Below are 18,854 nucleotides of genomic sequence, written 5' to 3' on the forward strand. Positions count from 1 at the left end.
CACGGGTGGGCGTCCCGTGAAGCAGCTCAGCCATGGAAATGACTCCTCTTTTTTCAACAGCAGTATTCAGCACGCACCACTATGGACAAGCAGCTTCTGGGGTGCCCCGTAGTTCTGAGGAAAGGCCGGTCGGCAGGCTGTGTGTCAGACTCACTTGAATTTTCCTCATGGTTCTCGGAAAAGCAAAATGCTGAACCCTAGGCTATTGATGTGCTGCATGACTAGGCAGAGGGGGGAAAAAAAGGAAAGAAAAGAAAGAAATCCATTTCCTCAGAAGACACATTTAATGAGGCAACTGGGGTCCAAGGTGATAAATTAGAAATTCAACTAAGGGTTTCAGGCTTAAAGGAAAAAAGCAGAAGCTTGATGAAAAATGCAAGGGGAGAGAAATGTTTTTTTGTAAAGCACTCGGCTTCACACTGATAAATCTACGCTTGTTGATCATTTCAGCTATGATTGCCAGTGTTTAATGTCATTCATCTGGGACTCGACTACATTTGTTCTGGGATACAGAAAATAACGGAGAAAACAAAAGACGCCAGCATGCTTACCTTGCCATCTTCTGTGTAGACGTTTTCATTATACCCCTTCACTATCGTTCGATCGATGAACAGGCTCCGCATGACGACGATCACTTTCAACACCTTTCCCAAGGTCACCTGGCAAAAGAAAGGGGGCAAACCTGAGTGCTCACCATGAACACGCGAACCACACACGCTGGCAACCTGAACACTCCTCTGTGCACACGCGAACCACACATGCTGGCAACACAACGAGCAGAAAGCCACCTCTGTCTGCTTCCAAGAGATGCACCAGTGGACGCGTGGAGGACGGCAGGCATGGCAGTCACCCTTGTGCCAGCCTCCTAAGGCATTTAAGGTGGTGCAGGTCCCAGCTCATCTAACCCTGAATTTACTTATAATTTTGACTTATAAACTCTCAGGATAAGTTCTAAATGTCTGTTTGCTGGATAAAGCAAATTTCCCTTTTATTTTTTTCTGTCTTAAGATTACTTTCTTGAAAGGTGACCCTACGACGGAGGCCTTGCAGGAGTTAGTGAGCACATTTATTTCACACGATGGAATGACCCTTCGTACACTCACGGAATATGCAGGGAGTACAATACAGACACCACATACCCCCTGGTCGAACTGTCTATTTTTAACAGCTGGTGGAAAAGTGGGGCGGTTCTGAAGGTACATGAGAAGTAGTTGAGTCTTATCTCCAAAAAGGAACACGATCCTGTAAATGCATTTAAGCGTTTTTCCTCTCTTGAACCTAAGCACCAGGACTTCCCTGGTGGTCCAGTGGTTAAGACTGTGCTTCCACTGCAGCAGTACAGGTTCAGTCCCTGGCTGGGGAACTCAGATCTGGCAGGCCATGCGGTGCGGCCAAAGACAGACAGACATTACCAACACCAGCTGTAAAAAGTGCAGTTTCATACACGCCAGGGGAAAGCGGCTCCCCAGGGGGCTCAGTAGTAAAGAATCTGCCTGCCAATGCCGGAAGCGCTGGTTTGATCCCTGGGTGGGAAAGCTCCCCTAGAGTAGGTGATGGGAACCCACTCCAGTATTCTTGCCAGGAGAATGCAATGGACAGAGGAGCCTGGCAGGCTACAGTCCACGGGGCTGCAAAAGAGATAGACACAACTGAGAGACTAGACAATCACAAAGGGGAAAAACAACCTGATGTGCTTGCTGAACAGACTCAGCCCACAAGACAGACAGCACCTTCCATTCTTTAAGGGGCTCACGTAACCCTTTCGATACTTTGTCAAGCCTCTTCTTTTCATCTCCTAGATGAGACCCTACAGACAGACTGGGCACAGGACCCAAACCAAGGCCCACTGTCTAGGCTGTTCCGTGAAGCTCTGACATCACAGAATTGGCTACAGGGAACCCTCTGGGCTCAGACCAGAGTCTCCCTGCAAACAGCACTCCTAATGTTGCAACTCCAGTGTGCAGACTGTTTCTGGAGGTGCCACCTCCAGCCAGCCTTCCCTTATTCCCCATTTCCTACAGTTTTTACCCTCAGTTCAGTTCAGTTCAGTCGCTCAGTCATGTCTGACTCTTTGCAACCCCATGAAACGCAGCATGCCAAGCCTTCCTGCCCGTCACCAACTCCCAGAGTTCACCCAAACCCATATCCACTGAGTAAGTGATGCCATTCAGCCATCTCATCCTCTGTCATCCCCTTCTCCTCCTGCCCTCGATCCTTCCCAGCATCAGGGTCTTTTCATATGAGTCAGTTCTTCGCATCAGGTGGCCAAAGTACTGGTGTTTCAGCTTCAACATCAGTCCTTCCAATGAACACCCAGGACTAATTTCCTTTAGAATGGACTGGTTGGATCGCCTTGTAGTCCAAGGGACTCTCAAAAGTCTTCTCCAACACCACAGTTCAAAAGCATCAATTCTTCGGCACTCAGCTTTCTTTATACTCCAACTCTCACATCCATACACAACTACTGGAGAAACCATAGCCTTGACTAGATGGACCTTTGTTGGCAAAGTAATGTCTCTGCTTTTAAATATGCTGTCTAGGTTGGTCATAACTTTTCTTCCAAGGAGCAAGTGTCTTTTAAATTCATGGCTGCAGTCACCATCTGCAGTGATTTTGGAGCCCCCAAAAATAAAGTTTGTCACTGTTTCCATTGTTTCCCCATCTATTTGCCATGAAGTGATGGGACCAGATGATATGATCTTAGTTTTCTGAATGTTGAGCCTTCAGCCAACTTTTTCACTATCCTCTTTCACTTTCATCAAGAGGCTCTTTAGTTCTTCTTCACTTTCTGCCATAAGGGTGGTGTCATCTGCATATCTGGTTATTGGTGTTTCTCCCGGCAATCTTGATTCCAGCTTGTGCTTCTTCCAGTCCAGTGTTTCTCATGATGTACTCTGCATGTAAGTTAAATAAGCAGGGTGACAATATACAGCCTTGACTGTACTCCTTTTCCTATTTGGAACCAGTCTGTTGTTCCATGTCCAGTTCTAACTGTTGCTTCCTGACCTGCATATAGATTTCTCAAGAGGCAGGTCAGGTGGTCTGGTATGCCTACCTCTTTCAGAATTTTCCACAGTTTGTGGTGGTGATCCACACAGTCAAAGGCTTTGGCATAGTCAATAAAGCAGAAGTAGATGTTTTTTTGGAACTCTCTTGCTTTTTCAATGATCCAGCGGATGTTAGCAATTTGATCTCTGGTTCCTCTGCCTTTTCTAAAACCAGCTTGAATATCTGGAAGTTCATGGTTCACGTACCAGCTGAAGGCTGGCTTGGAGAATTTTGAGCATTACTTTGCTAGCATGTGAGATGCGTGCAACTGTGCGGTAATTTGAGCATTCTTTGGCATAGCCTTTCTTAGGGATTGGGATGAAAACTGACCTTTTCTAGTCCTGTGGCCACTGCTGAGTTTTCCAAATTTGCTGGCATATTGAGTGCAGCCCTTTCACAGCATCATCCTCACCCTACTGTCCCCAACAACAGTTTCTCCCCTTGATCAGTCCTGGGTGTTGGTGAACATTACTAATACCAGGTTCCTTCAATAATGCTGAGTTGATCTGTATTTCTATATGCCCTCAATGGTACAGAATACAAAAAGGTTAAGAAAAAGACATGATACTTTTGTTTATATTTAAGAGAATGTTAATAAAAGCATCTTACATCTGCATAGTACTTCTAAATTCTGCTATACCATGTAACATTTAATGGGTCATTTCTTGTAAAATGAGAAATCACTATTTAAGGATGCCAATAAACCGCCAAGGCAGGAACAGAAACTGCCTTTAATTTACGTGTAGTCTTGGAAGGAAGCAAGGGAAGGAAAGGAACCCAGTTATAGTTTGGTAGTCATAAGCACTGAAGTCCCTCCCATCAAGAAGCTTCCACAAGCCTCTTATCCTTATCCATCAGAAGGCAGACAGAATGAAAACCACAATCACAGAAAACTAATCAAAAAGATCACATGGATCACAGCCTTGCCTAAGTCAATGAAACTAGAAGCCATGTTGTGTAGGCCACCCAAGACGGACGGGTCATGGTGGAGAGTTCTGACAAAACGTGGTCCACTGGAGAAGGGAATGGCAAACCACTTCAGTATTCTTGCCTCAAGAACCCCATGAACAGGATGAAAAGGCAAAAAGATAGGACACTGAAAGATGACCTCTCCAGGTCAGTAGGTGCCCAATATGTTACTGGAGAAGAGTGGAAGAAATAACTCCAAAAAAAAATGAAGAGACGGAGCCAAAGCAGAAACAACGCCCAGTTGTGGATGTGACTGGTGGTGGAAGTAAAGTCCGATGCTACAAGGAGCAATACTGCATAGGAACCTGGAATGAATCAAGGTAAATTCGAAGTGGTCAAACAGGAGACAGAAAGAGTGAATATCAACATTTTAGGCATCAGTGAACTAAAGTCAACTGGAATGGACGAATTTAATTCAGATGACCATTACATCTGCTACTGTGGGCAAGAATCCCTTAGAAGAAATGGAGTAGCCCTCATAGTCAACAAAAGAGTCCAAAATGTAATACTTGGGTGCAGTCTCAAAAACAACAGAATGATTTCTGTTCATTTCCAACACAAACCATTCAATATCACAGTAATCTGAGTCTATGCCCCAACCACTAATGCTGAAGAAGCTGAAGTTGAATGGTTCTATAAAGACTTACAAAATCTTCTAGAACTAACACCCAAAAAAGATATCCTTTTCATCATAGGGGACTGGAATGCAAAATTAAGAAGTCAAGAGATACCTGGAGTAACAGGCAAGTTTGGTCTTGGAGTACAAAATGAAGCAGGGCAAAGGCTAACAGAGTTTTGCCAAGAGAACGCACTGGTCATAGCAAACATCCTCTTCCAACAACACAAGAGATGACTCGACACATAGTCAGCACCAGATGGTCAGTACCGTAATGAGACTGATTATATTCTTTGCAGCCGAACGTGGAGAAGCTCTATACAGTCAGCAAAAACAACAAGACCTGGAGCTTACTGTGCCTCAGATCATGACTTCTTATTCCAAAATTCAGGCTTAAATTGAAGAAAGTAGGGAAAACCACTAGAACATTCAGGTATGACCTAAATCAAATCCCTTACAATTATACAGTGGAAGTGACAAATAGATTCAAGGGATTAGATCTGATAGAGTGTCTGAAGAACTATGGATGGAGGTTCGTAACATCGTACAGGAAGGAGGCTGTGACAAAACCATCCCCAAGGAAAAGAAATGCAAAAAGGCACAATGGTTGTCTGAGGAGGCCTTACAAATAGCTGAGAAAAGAAGAAAAGTGAAAGGCAAAGGAGAAAAGGAAAGATATATCCATCTGAAGGCAGAGTTCCAAAGAATAGCAAGAAGAGATAAAGACTTCCTAAGTGATCTATGCAAAGAAATAAAGGAAAACAATAGAATGGGAAAGACTAGAGATCTCTTCAAGAAAATTAGAGATACCAAGGGAACATTTCATGCAAAGATGGGCTCAACAAAGGACAGAAACAGTATGGACCTGACAGAAGCAGTAGATATTAAGAAAAGGTGGCAAGAACACACTGAAGAACTGTACAAAAAAGATCTTCATGATCCAGATAACTACGATGGTGTGATCACTCACCTGGAGCCAGACATCCTGGAATGTGAAGTCTAGTGAGCTTTAGGAAGTATCACTACGGACAAAGCTAGTGGAGGTGATGGAATTCAAGCTGAGCTATTTTAAATCCTAAAAGATGATGCTGTGAAAGTGCTGCACTCAGTATGTCAGCAAATTTGGAAAACTCAGCAGTGACCAAATTTTCCAAATTTGGAAAACTTCCCAGTGGACTGGGAAAGGTCAGTTTTCATTCCAGTCCCAAAGAAAGACGATGCCAAAGAATGTTCAAACTACCGCACAACTGCACTCATCTCACACAGTAGCAAATATTCCTGGGCTCCAAAATCACTGTGGACAGTGACTGCAGCCACAAACTTAAAAGACGCTTGCTCCTTGGAAGGAAAGGTATGAGCAACCTAGACAGCATAATCAAAAGCAGAGACATTACTTTGCCGACAAAGGTCCATCTAGATAAAAAGCTATGGTTTTTCTAGTAGTCAGGTATGGATGTGAGATTTGCATCATGAAGAAGGTTGAGCACTGAAGAATTGATGCTTTTGAATTGTGGTGTTGGAGAAGAGCCTTGAGAGTCCCTTGGACTGCAGGGAGATCAAACCAGTCAATCCTAAAGGTCTATGGACGTAACAGAAGCAGAAGATATTCAGAACAGGTGGCAAGAATACACAGAAGAACTATACAAAAGAGATCTTAATGACCCAGATAGCCAGAATAGTGTGATCAGTCACCTAGAACCAGACATCCTAGAGTGCGAAGTCAATTCCTAAAGGAAATAAAGTATGCATTGCAGCCCAATATTCATATTAATATACTAATTAATATTAATATCAACAATTCCTAAAGGAAATCAGTCCTGAATATTTATTGGAAGGACTGATGCTGAAGCTGAAGCTCCAATACCTTGGCCACCTATGTGATCTTTCTCACTGGGAAAGACCCTGATGTTGGGAAAGATTGAAGGCAGGAGGAGAAGGGGATGACAGAGGATGAGATGGTTGGATGGAATCACTGACTCGATGGACATGAGTTTGGGCAGGCTACGGGAGTTGATGATGGACAGGGAAGCCTGGTGTGCTGTAGTCCATGGGGTTGCAGAGTCAGACACAACTGAGCGACTGAACTGAACAGAATTAAAGTCATAAGCACTGAAGTTATAAGCACTGAAGTTAATTGTCTCTTGCTGGGCTACAGTGACGGTCCAGCACACCTCCTCCAACGGGGCTACCATTTCCAACATATTTTAACTCTCTTTGCTGATAAGCATAGAATTTCTTAGAATTTCTGCTAATAAGCAGAAAACTGAGCAACTGTTTCCTTAAAAGAAGCAAGATCTAGCTGACTTTAACTCATAAAAAGAGAATTTTGATATTTTAAAGTTAACTAATAGTAAGAGTTAATAAAGGCTTACTAGGGGGCAATTGAAAATTAGAGAAAAAAGGAATAAATTGTTTATAGTCTTTCCATCCAAAGAGAATCACCATTAACATTTGGGGTACTTCCTTTCAATCTTTGTACTATCAAAGATTCATGGGTTTTGAATTTTTCACGTTTATAACTGAAACTAAATATATAATTTCAAGTCAAAAGTTTATTTAAAATTATGAGGTAAGCATTGTTCCATATTGCTGTGCAGTCTTCAAAAATGGCAAGACATGTGGGTCTAGCATTCTACTGAGTGGATATACTGTAATTTCTTTAACCTACTGTTGGACATTAGTCGCTTCCAAATTTCCCCTAATATTAATATTGGGCTGCAATGTGTACTTTTGTTCACCTGGCTTTTGCTGTGTTTGGGCTTATTTCCTGAGGATAGGTTTGTAGAGCTGTAATTTACCGGGGTGACCAGTACAAATGTTTAGCAGCTTCTGATACAATCTACCAACTGCTAACCGTAAGGGTTAAGAACACTACTGTCTGCTCTCCACTCCCATCAGCAATGGGTGCTATTAAAACATAAGTCCCTGGGACAGCAAGGCGATCAAACCAGCCAGTCCTAAAGGAAATCAACCTTGCATCTTCACTGGAAAACTGATGCTAAAGCACCAATACTTTGGCCACCTGATGTGAACAGCCAACTTAGTGGAGAAGCCCCTGATGCTGTGAAAGATGGAGGGCAAGAGGAGAAGAGAACAGCAGAGGATGAGATGGTTTGACAGCATCACTGACTCGATGGATGTGAATCTGAGCAAACTCCTTGAGACAGTGGAGGACAGAGGGGCCTGGCGTGCTGCAGTACATGGGTTCACAAAAAGTCACACACAACTTAGGGACTGAACAACAAGCAAACCTCAACAGAACAAAATAATATCCACCCCCCGCCCCGAAGTACTGACTTAATTACTTTCTTTAAAGTTTTTATTATGGAAGCCTTAAAAGAAAACATACAAAAGTAAATGAAATAGTATAAAGAACCTCCTTGGACCCACCCCAATGGCAATAACTCTTGGCAGATTTGTTTTACCTACACCCTCACGACTGAGTGACCTCACTTTCACTTTTCACTTTCACGCACTGGAGAAGGAAATGGCAACCCACTCCATTGTTCTTGCCTGGAGAATCCCAGAGACGGGGGACGCTGGTGGGCTGCCGTCTGTGGGGTCGCAGAGTTGGACACAACTGAAGCGACTAAGCAGCAGCAGCAGCACCTACTTTTCCCTTCCTGTTTTATTTGGAAACAAATAACAGCCAAGATATCACTTTATCTGTAAATATTTCAGTCTGGATCTCTGAAAGAGGAGGATTTGAAAACAAACAAAACAGATAGCTGTGCTACCAATCCACATCTGAAACAATAGGAATTCTCTAGTGTTATCAAATCTGCAGGCCAGTCAGTGTTAAAATTTCCAACAGTCTCACAAAGGCCACATTTTAAAAAAGTTTGCTTGACTTGGGATCTGAATACGGTCCACACCCCGTGACTGGCTGATGTCTCAAAAGTCTCTCCTAAACTAAAAATTTCTCTCTATCCCCTCCCTCCCATTTTATTTGTTGAAGAAACTGGCTCATTTTCTCTGTAGAGTTTTCCAGCCTGGATTTTGCTGATGGCGTCCTGGTGGTGTACTTTACATGGTCTTTCTTACTCTGTACTTCCTATAAATTGGTAATTGTATGAGATGCGGGCCTGATTACTGTTATTGTTATTTTTGGCAGGCCTGCTTCACGGGGGTGTCAGTTTGCCAACAGGAAGCATGGGAGGTCAGGCATCTCAGTGTGTGACGCTGGCAGCTGCTGACCCGTTAAATTCACCAGGGGTTACAGATGGTCGTACTCCAAGGGGATAACCCAGCCTTCAGGTATTAGCTGGAATACTTTTGTAAAGAAAAACTCCACCTACCTACTAATTGGTCACCTCATGGGTGAATTTATTATATAGGAAAGACAAGTTAAAAGGTCAGTTCTTTCCATTTATCTGCCAGTTTTCAAATAACACATTAGTTCTCTAGTTTACTTCCAATGTATCAACAAATGGGTTAGCTTTTCCCCCTTAACATTAGCATAAACTCAAAAAGGGAAGCAGATCTGAGGTATATGTATCTGATGCAATTCTTTGCACGGGCGCTCAAATCGTCCTGTCTGTGGCCTACGGGCATCTCTGTGAGGTCGTAACCCTGGTCTCCGAGGCGGCTTCCTTGCTCTCCGACGCATGGCACTCCAGGCCTGTCGGGTTGTAACCGTGGTCTCTGTGACAGTTGCTGTCTTGTACACGATACTCCAGGCCTGTCCTGTACAAGTCCCACCTGAGGTCACGGATCAGCCATTTCCATAAGCAGCTCTGGTTCTTTTCGTGGGAAATGGTATTTCAAGGCCACAACCAGGGCGAGAGGGGCAGATCATTGTTCGACAGGTTAAAATTTTTGTTTTGCATTTTATGAATCTGGCTAGGATAGTTTTTCCTTTACCACCCCCTTTTTTTCTTTTCCTATGTTCATTTATATATTGAGGTTTAAGTGTTTTCTTTTCTAAACACGAGATTCTACCGGCATACCGCTCCCTCACCAATCATACTTCCCACCTCCATGCCCGCCCTCAGCCAGTCACACTCCCCCCAGTCCCCTGCCTGGTCGCTCCGGAGTCCTGAGACAGACTCTCCACGCCCCGCTCCTGTGCCGCGGCTTCACCCGTAAGGGAGGGCGCACGCATGTCGGAGGCTCACCACCAGCATCTCTTCGGCTATGCTGTTCCTGAGCTGGATGCTTCCAGACATTCAGTGCTATGAAGTCTGGCTCCGGTTCACTTTTATTCTCTCTCAAACCTGTCATGCGCTACGAAGTTTATCAAATCTCATTTTTTATAGTCAGAAAGGACTCTGGTACTCAACTAGGCTGAAAATGCACAGATTTATGGCCTTTTGCATTTTAACGTGGTCACAATGAAACCACACATGCGATTTTGAAGCTCACCGTTTCGCGGCTTTGGAACCAGGTGCATCTGGAATGAGGTCTGGGCTCTGCTACGGGAGAGCTTGGCCCATCACTTGCCTTCTCTGGACGTCAGTTTCCTCCATCTGATGGAGATACCAAGAGTGCCCTCTGAGAACAACCCCGAGGAGTCGATTCACTGATACGGGTGCGGCAGAGGGCCCGGCACAGACTACGTTCCTGGGGCAGTCCTCACTGCTCGGCCCACACCCTCATCTGGACTTTGCAGAGGTGAAATGATCTGAAGCCAGTCAACATCAAAGCTGGAACAAGCACGGTCACTGCCTCTGGTCCAGTGAAACTACCACTTATGCTAATCTGCCCTCGTGCTGTCACACCTGGGCGAAAGGGATGCTGCAGAGAGGGGGTGTCAGCTGTGTGGGCGCTGAAGTTTGAACAAAAGCATGCTCCTGTTAAATGGCTGCTGAGTTGGTAAGCCTGAGGTGCGGGTGCTGTGGGGACAGGATGAGGCTGCCACGGGGGCTGACCTCGCTGACTTCCAAAGGAGGCCACTGACTATGAAGGTCAAGTGCACTGGACTCTGCCACACCTGCCACTTACAGGCAGGGCGACCTAGGGAAGTCCAGCCACCGCTGGTGCCTGTTCACTCAGCTGTGAAGCACAGAGGGGCCTGCGGAGCAACGAGATGGGATGATCCTTGGGAGACACGTGGCCGACGGCATGCTGAGTCATACGATGCTCTAGCCCTCAGTCTTCGTTCAACTCAGAGGTGATGCAGCTGAGAGGGTCCGTAAGCCCTTCATCCCCTGGCCCTCGAGAAGGGGCTTTGTGCGCCTAATGTTCTTTCCAGCCTGCATGGCACTCTATCATGATTCATATTCTCGTGTCTGGACTGTGCCAGTTCTAACACACTTGCACGCAGCAGGCTGTAATGACCCTGGAGTTCTGGCAGACTGATATGGTGGGGCACCATATACCGGCCGACGGACACTGTTCTACGTACTAGTCAGTGCTGGCTGTGGTCGGAGCAAAATGTCCAGAGATGGGGCTACAGGTCTGTGCTTGGCAACTGCCATGGGATCCCACAAATAACACTAATGCCATCTGGTAATGAAGCGGGCTTGCGGTTGCCAAGGTAACCCTCTGCACTGAGCAGCTCTCTCACCAGCCCTCCAGTGCTGGTCTCCGTGCATTCACACGGCAAGTCGTGAAGTCAAGGGGAGCACTGTGCTTCTCCAGAGAGAACCAGGGTGCGCTTGGAGATGAAGCTGCTGGGGGTCTGCCCAGCAGGCCGTCACTCTTCCAGGAAGTGCCCTTAGAGACCTGTCAGAGCACCTCCCCTTGCAGGGGCGTGGGAGCTGAATGGGTGGTCTTCTCTGTCTCTTCTCTGGCATTCATCTGCCAAGCGGTATGACATTGGAAAAATCTCTAGTTCACTATGGCAAGGCAAGCTGCAAAGTGGGAGGCAAGTTGAGGATAGCAAAAATATTTCATTCTGCTCTGCCACCAACTGCTACCCAATGCAAATGTAACAAATCTTGTAGCTAAGACCAGGTGAGCTGAGAAGGGGAGAGGAGCCAATCACCTGCAACCTGAACCCCTGGGCTTGTGCAGGGAGCAGGCACCCTGAGCCTAAGCAGAGCTGTCTAGGATGCAGGGGGGACGAGCTGACCAATGGCTTCTTTGCACCCTCAGGTCCAGCATACACCCCGTGACTGGGAAGTGAAGTGGGCAGCACAGTATCTGTCACAAAGACAAAGGACGCATGGCTGAGCTCTGCTTTGGGGAAGGGATACACTGGGGGAAAACCAACCACATACACGCATGTGTACACAAACATTATTTTCCAGGTACAAACAAGGGAAAAGCTTACTGTGGAAGTGTCTACAAGGGGTCTGCTGTACTTGCAGTGATGTTTTTCCAAGTATACTTAGAAAGGGGAAGGGAGAGAGGGAGGGGCACCTGGGCACCTACAGGAGGTTCAGGAACAGTTCTTCTCAGTATGGAACCAAGAACCTTCCCCTTTGTGCTAATTACAAAGAAAGATGGGGATAAAGGGAACGAGCCTGATAAGCATTTATTCACTGAGTATATAAGTGTATGTATTACGTGAAGCTCTGGGTTAGGACACTGATGCAGATTTACGTGACTTTAGAGCTGGAGTTTTAAAAAAGTCACTTTCAACTGTCTCATTTTCAAGGGGGTAAACTGAAGCCTTGAGAGGTTAAGAGGTATCAAATACGGTTCCCGCTTTGAAGGTGTAATAAAGAGCAGAGACATAACTTTGCTGACAAAGGTCCATAAAGCTCTCAAAGCTACGGTTTTTCCAGTAGTCATGTATGGATGTGAGAGTTGGACCATAAAGAAGGCTGAGTGCTGAAAAATTTGATGCTTTTGAACTGTGGTGCTGGAGAAAGATTCTTCAGAGTCCCTTGGACAGCAAGGAGATCAAACCAGTCAATCCTAAAGGAAATCAACCCTGAATATTCATTGGAAGGACTGATGCTCAAGCTGAAGCTCCCATACTACGGCCACCTGATGCTAAGAGCCGACTCACTGGAAAAGACCCTGATGCTGGGAAAAATCGAAGGCAGGAGGAGAAGGGGACGACAGAGGATGAGATAGCTGGATGGCATCACCAGCTCAATGGACATGAGTCTGAGCAAATTTCAGGAGACACTGAAGGACAGGGAAGCCTGGCATGCTGCAGTCCATGTGGTTGCTGAGGGTCGGAGACGAGCTAGTGACTGAATGACAATCAACCTTGAAGAAAGTGGTTAAAGTGAGCTGTGCCTGCAGTAATGGGGGGCACAGTGCTTCAGCACGTGCGGCTCAATGTACCCGAGGAGTCTGGGGAGAAGGTGCTGTGTCACTGAGCGGTTGGAAAATGCTTGTTGGGCGCCTGTCCAATGCATCCCACGTCTTGAAAGGAGGGGTTATACGGATGAGCACTCCCCAGATGATGTCCCACAGAACGTTCCTCCAGGAGATGTTCTTGGAATGTGATCTGGAAAAAACGTTCCTCCAAACTTTCCTCTGACACCTGGGGGTCTTCCCTGAACAGTGTGGACACATACTTGACTCGAGGACAAGAACCAGGGTGTGCCCACAGGGCTGCGGCTCCCTCCTCCATCTGAGAACCCTGTGCTGCGCCCCAGGCAGGTGTCTTACTCTCATTCGTAACGGCAGGAAGCTAAGGTTTCTGCGCGGGGCCTGCTGTTCACTATTTCCGCTGTTTGTGCCGGGTCCCTGGCCCCACAGCAGCATCTCTAAATCGTAAGACAGGGCGACCACAGAGCCTTGGACCATCTAATCCTCTAACTCCAGTCATATATTCGGGGACTCTGGTAAGTGGCTCAAAATCTTGCTTCACACAGCTCCTGGCCTCCTTCCCAAATGGTTTTATACTCACACTCCTGACCCCAGCTATTGTTAATTGCTGTCGAGTCACTAAGTCCTGTCTGACTGGGATTTTCCAGGCAAGAATACCGGAGTGGGTTGCCATTTCCTTCTCCAGGGGATCTTTTCCCCCTCAGGGATCGAAGATGCCTCTCCTGCCTCTCCTGCATTGGCAGGTGGATTCTTTACCACTGAGCTACCAGGGAAGCCCCAACCCCATCCATGAGACGCCACTAAAACACTGGCTTTGACTAATCTCAGTGTTCTGCTGTTTCGCTTCTCTCTGAACCTGGCGCTCTGAGTTCTGCACAGCTGCTAGGTGTGTGCCGTCCGCAGAACCGTGCTGGCGGGCTGTCCTCACAGCAGGCTTCCCAAAGCAGGTGCAGCCAAGGGGGACCGGGAGCTCAAGGGAAACCGGCTCCTGCTTCTTTCGAGGAAAACCGTAAAACTGGAAACAGCCAAGGGGAAATGGACACAGAGCAACCCTGAGAGGCTGCGGCTCTGCCAGGCGGACGCAGAGACAACAAACTTGCCGTCACGGCTGGACGAGGCTGCTGGCACTGCAGAGAGCTGGACAGTAACGAGCCCGCCACAAGAAACGGGCTACGTGACACGGAAACCAGGAGGTCAGACCGAGGGATCCTCTAAGATAAAACCAGTATTTCCTACGCTGAAGGTCACTTATTTTTTGCTCAATGCGACGGGGCGGGGTCGGGGCGGGCAGTGGGGGTGGGGGGTTCAAGTGCATCTCTGATGATAAAACTCAGTTCAATGCAGTGTGATTCAGAAAGGGAAAATCAAACTGGAAGGTAACTTCCAGGGATGATGGACTAGACTGGAGCTGAGGAGCTGTTACAGCCTCAAGAGGTGAGTTACATCTTCCCTTCTGACAAAGACCCAGGAGACATAAGGCAGATAAACTCACTTTAGGTTCTGTCTACCAACAAGTTAGAAAATCAACTTGCCACTAAGGCAAGCAAGCTCGAGTGTTAACATGTATAGACTGGGGAAAAAAGTAAACCCGAGTTTAGATTTCAGCTCTGCCTCTTCCCGGTGCTGTGTGACCTGTTTTTTTTTGGCCATATGAGACGGCTTACAGGATCTCAGTTGTTCAAACCCGTGCCCCCTGCAGTGGCAGCACAGAATCTTGACCACTGGACCCCAGGGAAGCCCCATGGCCGTGTGACTTGAGGCAAGTTCCCTGGACTGTCACTTCCCAGATTTTTGGCCTGCAGACTCAGGATGAGGCTTTTGGGAGGAGGAAATGACACCAGCCTTTGGAAGGGCTTAGCACTGGGATTCAAACTTGGCATCTGCCATCCATCAGGCTGGGTTACTGCCTCCTTGCCTTTGTCACGGGGGACAGACAGCATAGGGGTTGGGGGCGGGGGGAGAGCCGGGGCTTTGGAGCCTGAGAGACCCAAGTTCAAATTTTGCCTCTGCCACGTACAGAGCAGCGTGGTAAACCAGCGTGGGTTGGGGAAAACCAGCCTCCGTGAGCTTCGCTTCCTTGTCTCTAAAATAGAACCCTCTGTAAGGACTGGATGGCTGGGGCTATGAAGTGTCCAGGGGAGTCGCTACTGTCACTCACCACGTGGGAGCAATTGTTAGTATCGCTGCAAGTCATTCTTTTTAACAATTATGAAGCACCTGCCTGATAAGATGAGGTTTATTTTCACTAGGTGGCTTATTCCCTGGATGAGTGACTCTGAATCATTTCCCAAGGGGCCATCAATGTTAACGCTCAGGGTACTTCTGCTCTTCCTGCATCCATTCATCTCTTCAATAGTCAAAACTGCCCCGGAGGGAGGGGAGTTTCAGCAGAGAGGACCTCCTCCTTCTCCAGGCCTCATTAGCCATTTTCATGACACGGAAGGTTTAAGAAGTAAGTTTGCATTTCATACGATTGAATGCCACCTTTCTCACAGTTCTCCCCTCTCATCTGGCTTCCCGTTCCTCTCAACCACAACAAAATCCACACACGATGTAAAGAAGCAGTGTTGTGAAAAACCCCCGAATTGTCAAAACAGAATTAGTTCGTTTTCATTTATAAAACATACATTCAAGTATATAACAGAAACCCCTCTGGGAAAAAGGAGAATGTGATGGCTGTATAAAAACAGGGCATCGAGATTCCAAAAAGATGTGGCAGTGAAGTAGAAATGGGTTCGCTGACAAAAGGAGACGCCGACCACTGTTTTCTCCAACAGGCTGAAACGTGAAGCTTCTCATAGGGACGTGAAGAGGAATCCCCGTGCACGCACACCCTTTACTTGTCCCCCACGCTGCACATGGCGGCAGGAGAGCCACTGCACCCAGCGCTCCTGTCTCACTGGTGGGCCTGCTGCCCAGGAAGCAGCTGCTATTTCCTGTCCTGGGCAGAAGCAGATGGCCCAGGGGGAGGTACCAGGTCCAAAGGCTGCCCTACACCGGTCTGAGAGAAGGCTCTCCCCATGCTGGCTAGGCGACGTACACTGCCTCCTTCTAGAACCTGGATTGGAGAACATGGAGAAGACTGGGAACTGGAACCAGTTCTCCGGTGAGAAGGTGGCTGTGCCGGAAGAAATGGGGAACGAATGAAGGGTGGGGGAAAGGAGGGGAGATGGACCGACAGATGGACATACTGGAACGTGGAGCTGCCTTAGATGGGCAATGACTTGCCTTCCAGTCCCCCCAACCTTCCATCTGACAATTACTTGTTAATTTGAAACAAGTGTAGGCTAGGCATTAGGTTAGCAGATGAAACACTTCAGAGAGCTAAGAGTCTAGTGGAGAAGAAAGGCAACAAATCTGTATGTAAATAAAAATGTATAATTTGCAAGGAGTTTTAAGGGAAATAAACAGAAAGGGGACAGCTCAAAGAGAGATTTAGGCAATACCAATGTGTGCCCCAAGATGACATTTAGACCAGATGAGTCGATTATTCCCTTGTTCATTCAATTCACTCAAATATTTCTTGGACATCCACTGTTGTGCCAAGCACTGGTCTAAGGATTAGAGACAGAGCAGTGAACGAAGCGCCTCAGGAGGGTGCATTTTTGGGGATGGGGATGGGCAGACAGTAAAGAAAACTACGAGACCCGCGTGGGGCTGGGAAGACAATAAAGCTGGTGAGGGGAGAGGTTCACACTGGGTGCACACCTGCTGCCCAAGGCTGGGCTGGGCTGGGCTGTGCAGACTCCTGCAGAGGGCCCAGCCGTGGGGGGCGCTGGAGCGAAGGCCTTGTGTGGGGGGCCTGGGGGCGGGGCGGGGCGGGCAGCAGAGCGCAGGTGCCAGGCCAGGACGGGCCAGGTCTGCTGGTGGCAGCAGCTCTGACAAGGGATGTAGCTGTGCTCAGGGTGAAGGGAAGTCAGTGCCAAGAAATGGCACGGCTGATGTGCATGCTTTAAAGAACATGTCCCTGGTTGCGTGGTGGCGAGATCAAGAGAAGAAATGGGGGCCACAAGAGAGGACGGTGACAGCTCTGACTGGAGCCAGGGCGCAGGAGATGCCGAGTGATTCCAGAGAGAATGAAGAGGAACTGAAGACAGGGTCTGCTGAGAGACGGGCTTGGGGGTGAGAGAAAGGGGGACACTAAGGAAGCTTGTAGGTGTCTGGCTTGAGCACCAGATAGATGGTTTTGCTATTTAATGAGATAAGAGGGGGAAGCAGAGCGGTAAGACAGGGAGAGGGGAAAACTACTTCACTTTTATGAAGTTTAAGATTATTTCTGAAATGTCTCAGCAGAGAGATATTAAACAGGCAGTTTGGAAACTGGGACTCACGGCTGAGGTCAGGGCTAGATAGTTCAAGTTTACGAACGATCGTATCAGGCCCTCGTTTTCAAGGCAGCCTGGGTGAATTCAGATGAGCTGAAACTTCACCCTAAACTCGCGCACCTGAGCAGCATTATCGGAGCTCTGAGTTGCTCAGGGACACTCTTCCTGGGAAAAGGTGAGTCTGTGGACTTAAACAGGAACCGTCCCTTTGATGGGCGACGCAAGTCCAGGTGAAAGTGACCCCCACACAGATCTGCCGCCTGCAGTGGAAGGGACCACAGTGTCCGCTGAGGCAAACACGGTCCCGTCGCATCTCCACTTCTGTCGATACCCTGTTAGGCAGGACTTGGCTTTTTAATATTTCGACTGTACAATGTGTGCCAACTTGACCTTGATGTAGAAAATTTTAATTCAAATCAATACCTGGACAAGGTCACTTTAAAATCCAATTAATATGAATGGGACAATATGCCCCACAGTTCTGTGAGCTGAAAATGGAATAGTTGCAAGTTAACAACAACAAAAGAGACAGCCACAGAGGCCTGTTTGGGCCCTTCTGTGTTTGATAATGCGGCTTGCTGTGCCCTTAGATACAGGCAGTACTAAGAACACTGGAAAAAAAAAATATAGGCTTCTATTTAGGGTAGCTTAAAATTAAACTATAGTTTCTCTTTTTAAAAAAAAAAAAACATAAAATGTACTAAAAACTGAATTCCTATAACCTGATTTTAAATAAATTAAACCCTGGACTTCAGCTCACCCAGGAATCCCTAGAGAAAGCTAAAGCTTTAATATAGTCTGAATAGTGGCAATTTACATTTATATAGAACATACTCACAAGCCTGCTTGCAATGATAACCATAATGTAAGGGGAAACTGAGGCAGGTATTCCCGAGCCTGACTCCAACAAGGAAGGCAACCCGGGCTCCAGGACACCTTCTCTTCAGACTCACCACCTTTGTCCCACATTTGCTTCTTCTTTTTTTTTTTTTAATTTTATTTTATTTTTAAACTTTACATAATTGTATTAGTTTTGCCAAATATCAAAATGAATCCACCACAGGTATACATGTGTTCCCCATCCTGAACCCTCCTCCCTCCTCCCTCCCCATACCATCCCTCTGGGTCATCCCAGTGCACTAGCCCCAAGCATCCAGTATCGTGCATCAAACCTGGACTGGCATCTTGTTTCATACATGATATTTTACACGTTTCAATGCCATTCTCCCAAATCTTCCCACCCTCTCCCTCTCCCACAGAGTCCATAAGACTGTTCTATACATCAGTGTCTCTTTTGCTGTCTCGTACACAGGGTTGACGTTAGAGAAGTGCTTACTCTGTACTGTGAACCAGAGAATCAAGCAGCAAATGAGGAAGACACTATAGCACCTGGCTTCTTCTGGGTTGTTCTTCCTTCAACTTCACTGCTATCCCACGTGGACTCTCAGCTTCCCCACCCTTAGTCCAGGTTAGAATAGACTAGAAATGATCACACACATCCACCTAAAAAGATAAAACGGCTTTGTAATTTTGAGGAACAACTGCAAATTATGTAAAATTGGAATGATATGAAGGATGCCAGGGAGAAGGAAATGGCAACCCACTCCAGTATTCTTGCCTGGAGAATCCCAGGGACGGAGGAGCCTGGTGGGCTGCTGTCTATGGGGTCGCACAGAGTCGGACACGACTGAAGTGACTTAGCAGCAGCAGCAGCAGCAGTA

At 46.9% G+C, this 18,854-nt stretch overlaps 1 protein-coding gene across 4 annotated transcripts in view; it reads right to left on the reverse strand.

Moving 5' to 3' along the window:
- The window catches only part of MED27 (mediator complex subunit 27), a 247,206-nt gene that overhangs the window by 59,287 nt on the left and 169,065 nt on the right, over positions 1 to 18,854 (reverse strand). For all 4 annotated transcript variants that reach the window (XM_010810432.4, NM_001040546.2, XM_024998766.2 and 1 more), the window contains 1 exon segment: positions 552 to 659. In XM_010810432.4, the coding sequence (XP_010808734.1) occupies positions 552 to 659 (108 nt within the window).

Source organism: Bos taurus, chromosome 11 (genome assembly GCF_002263795.3).
Source record: "Bos taurus isolate L1 Dominette 01449 registration number 42190680 breed Hereford chromosome 11, ARS-UCD2.0, whole genome shotgun sequence".
Lineage (NCBI taxonomy): Eukaryota > Metazoa > Chordata > Mammalia > Artiodactyla > Bovidae > Bos > Bos taurus.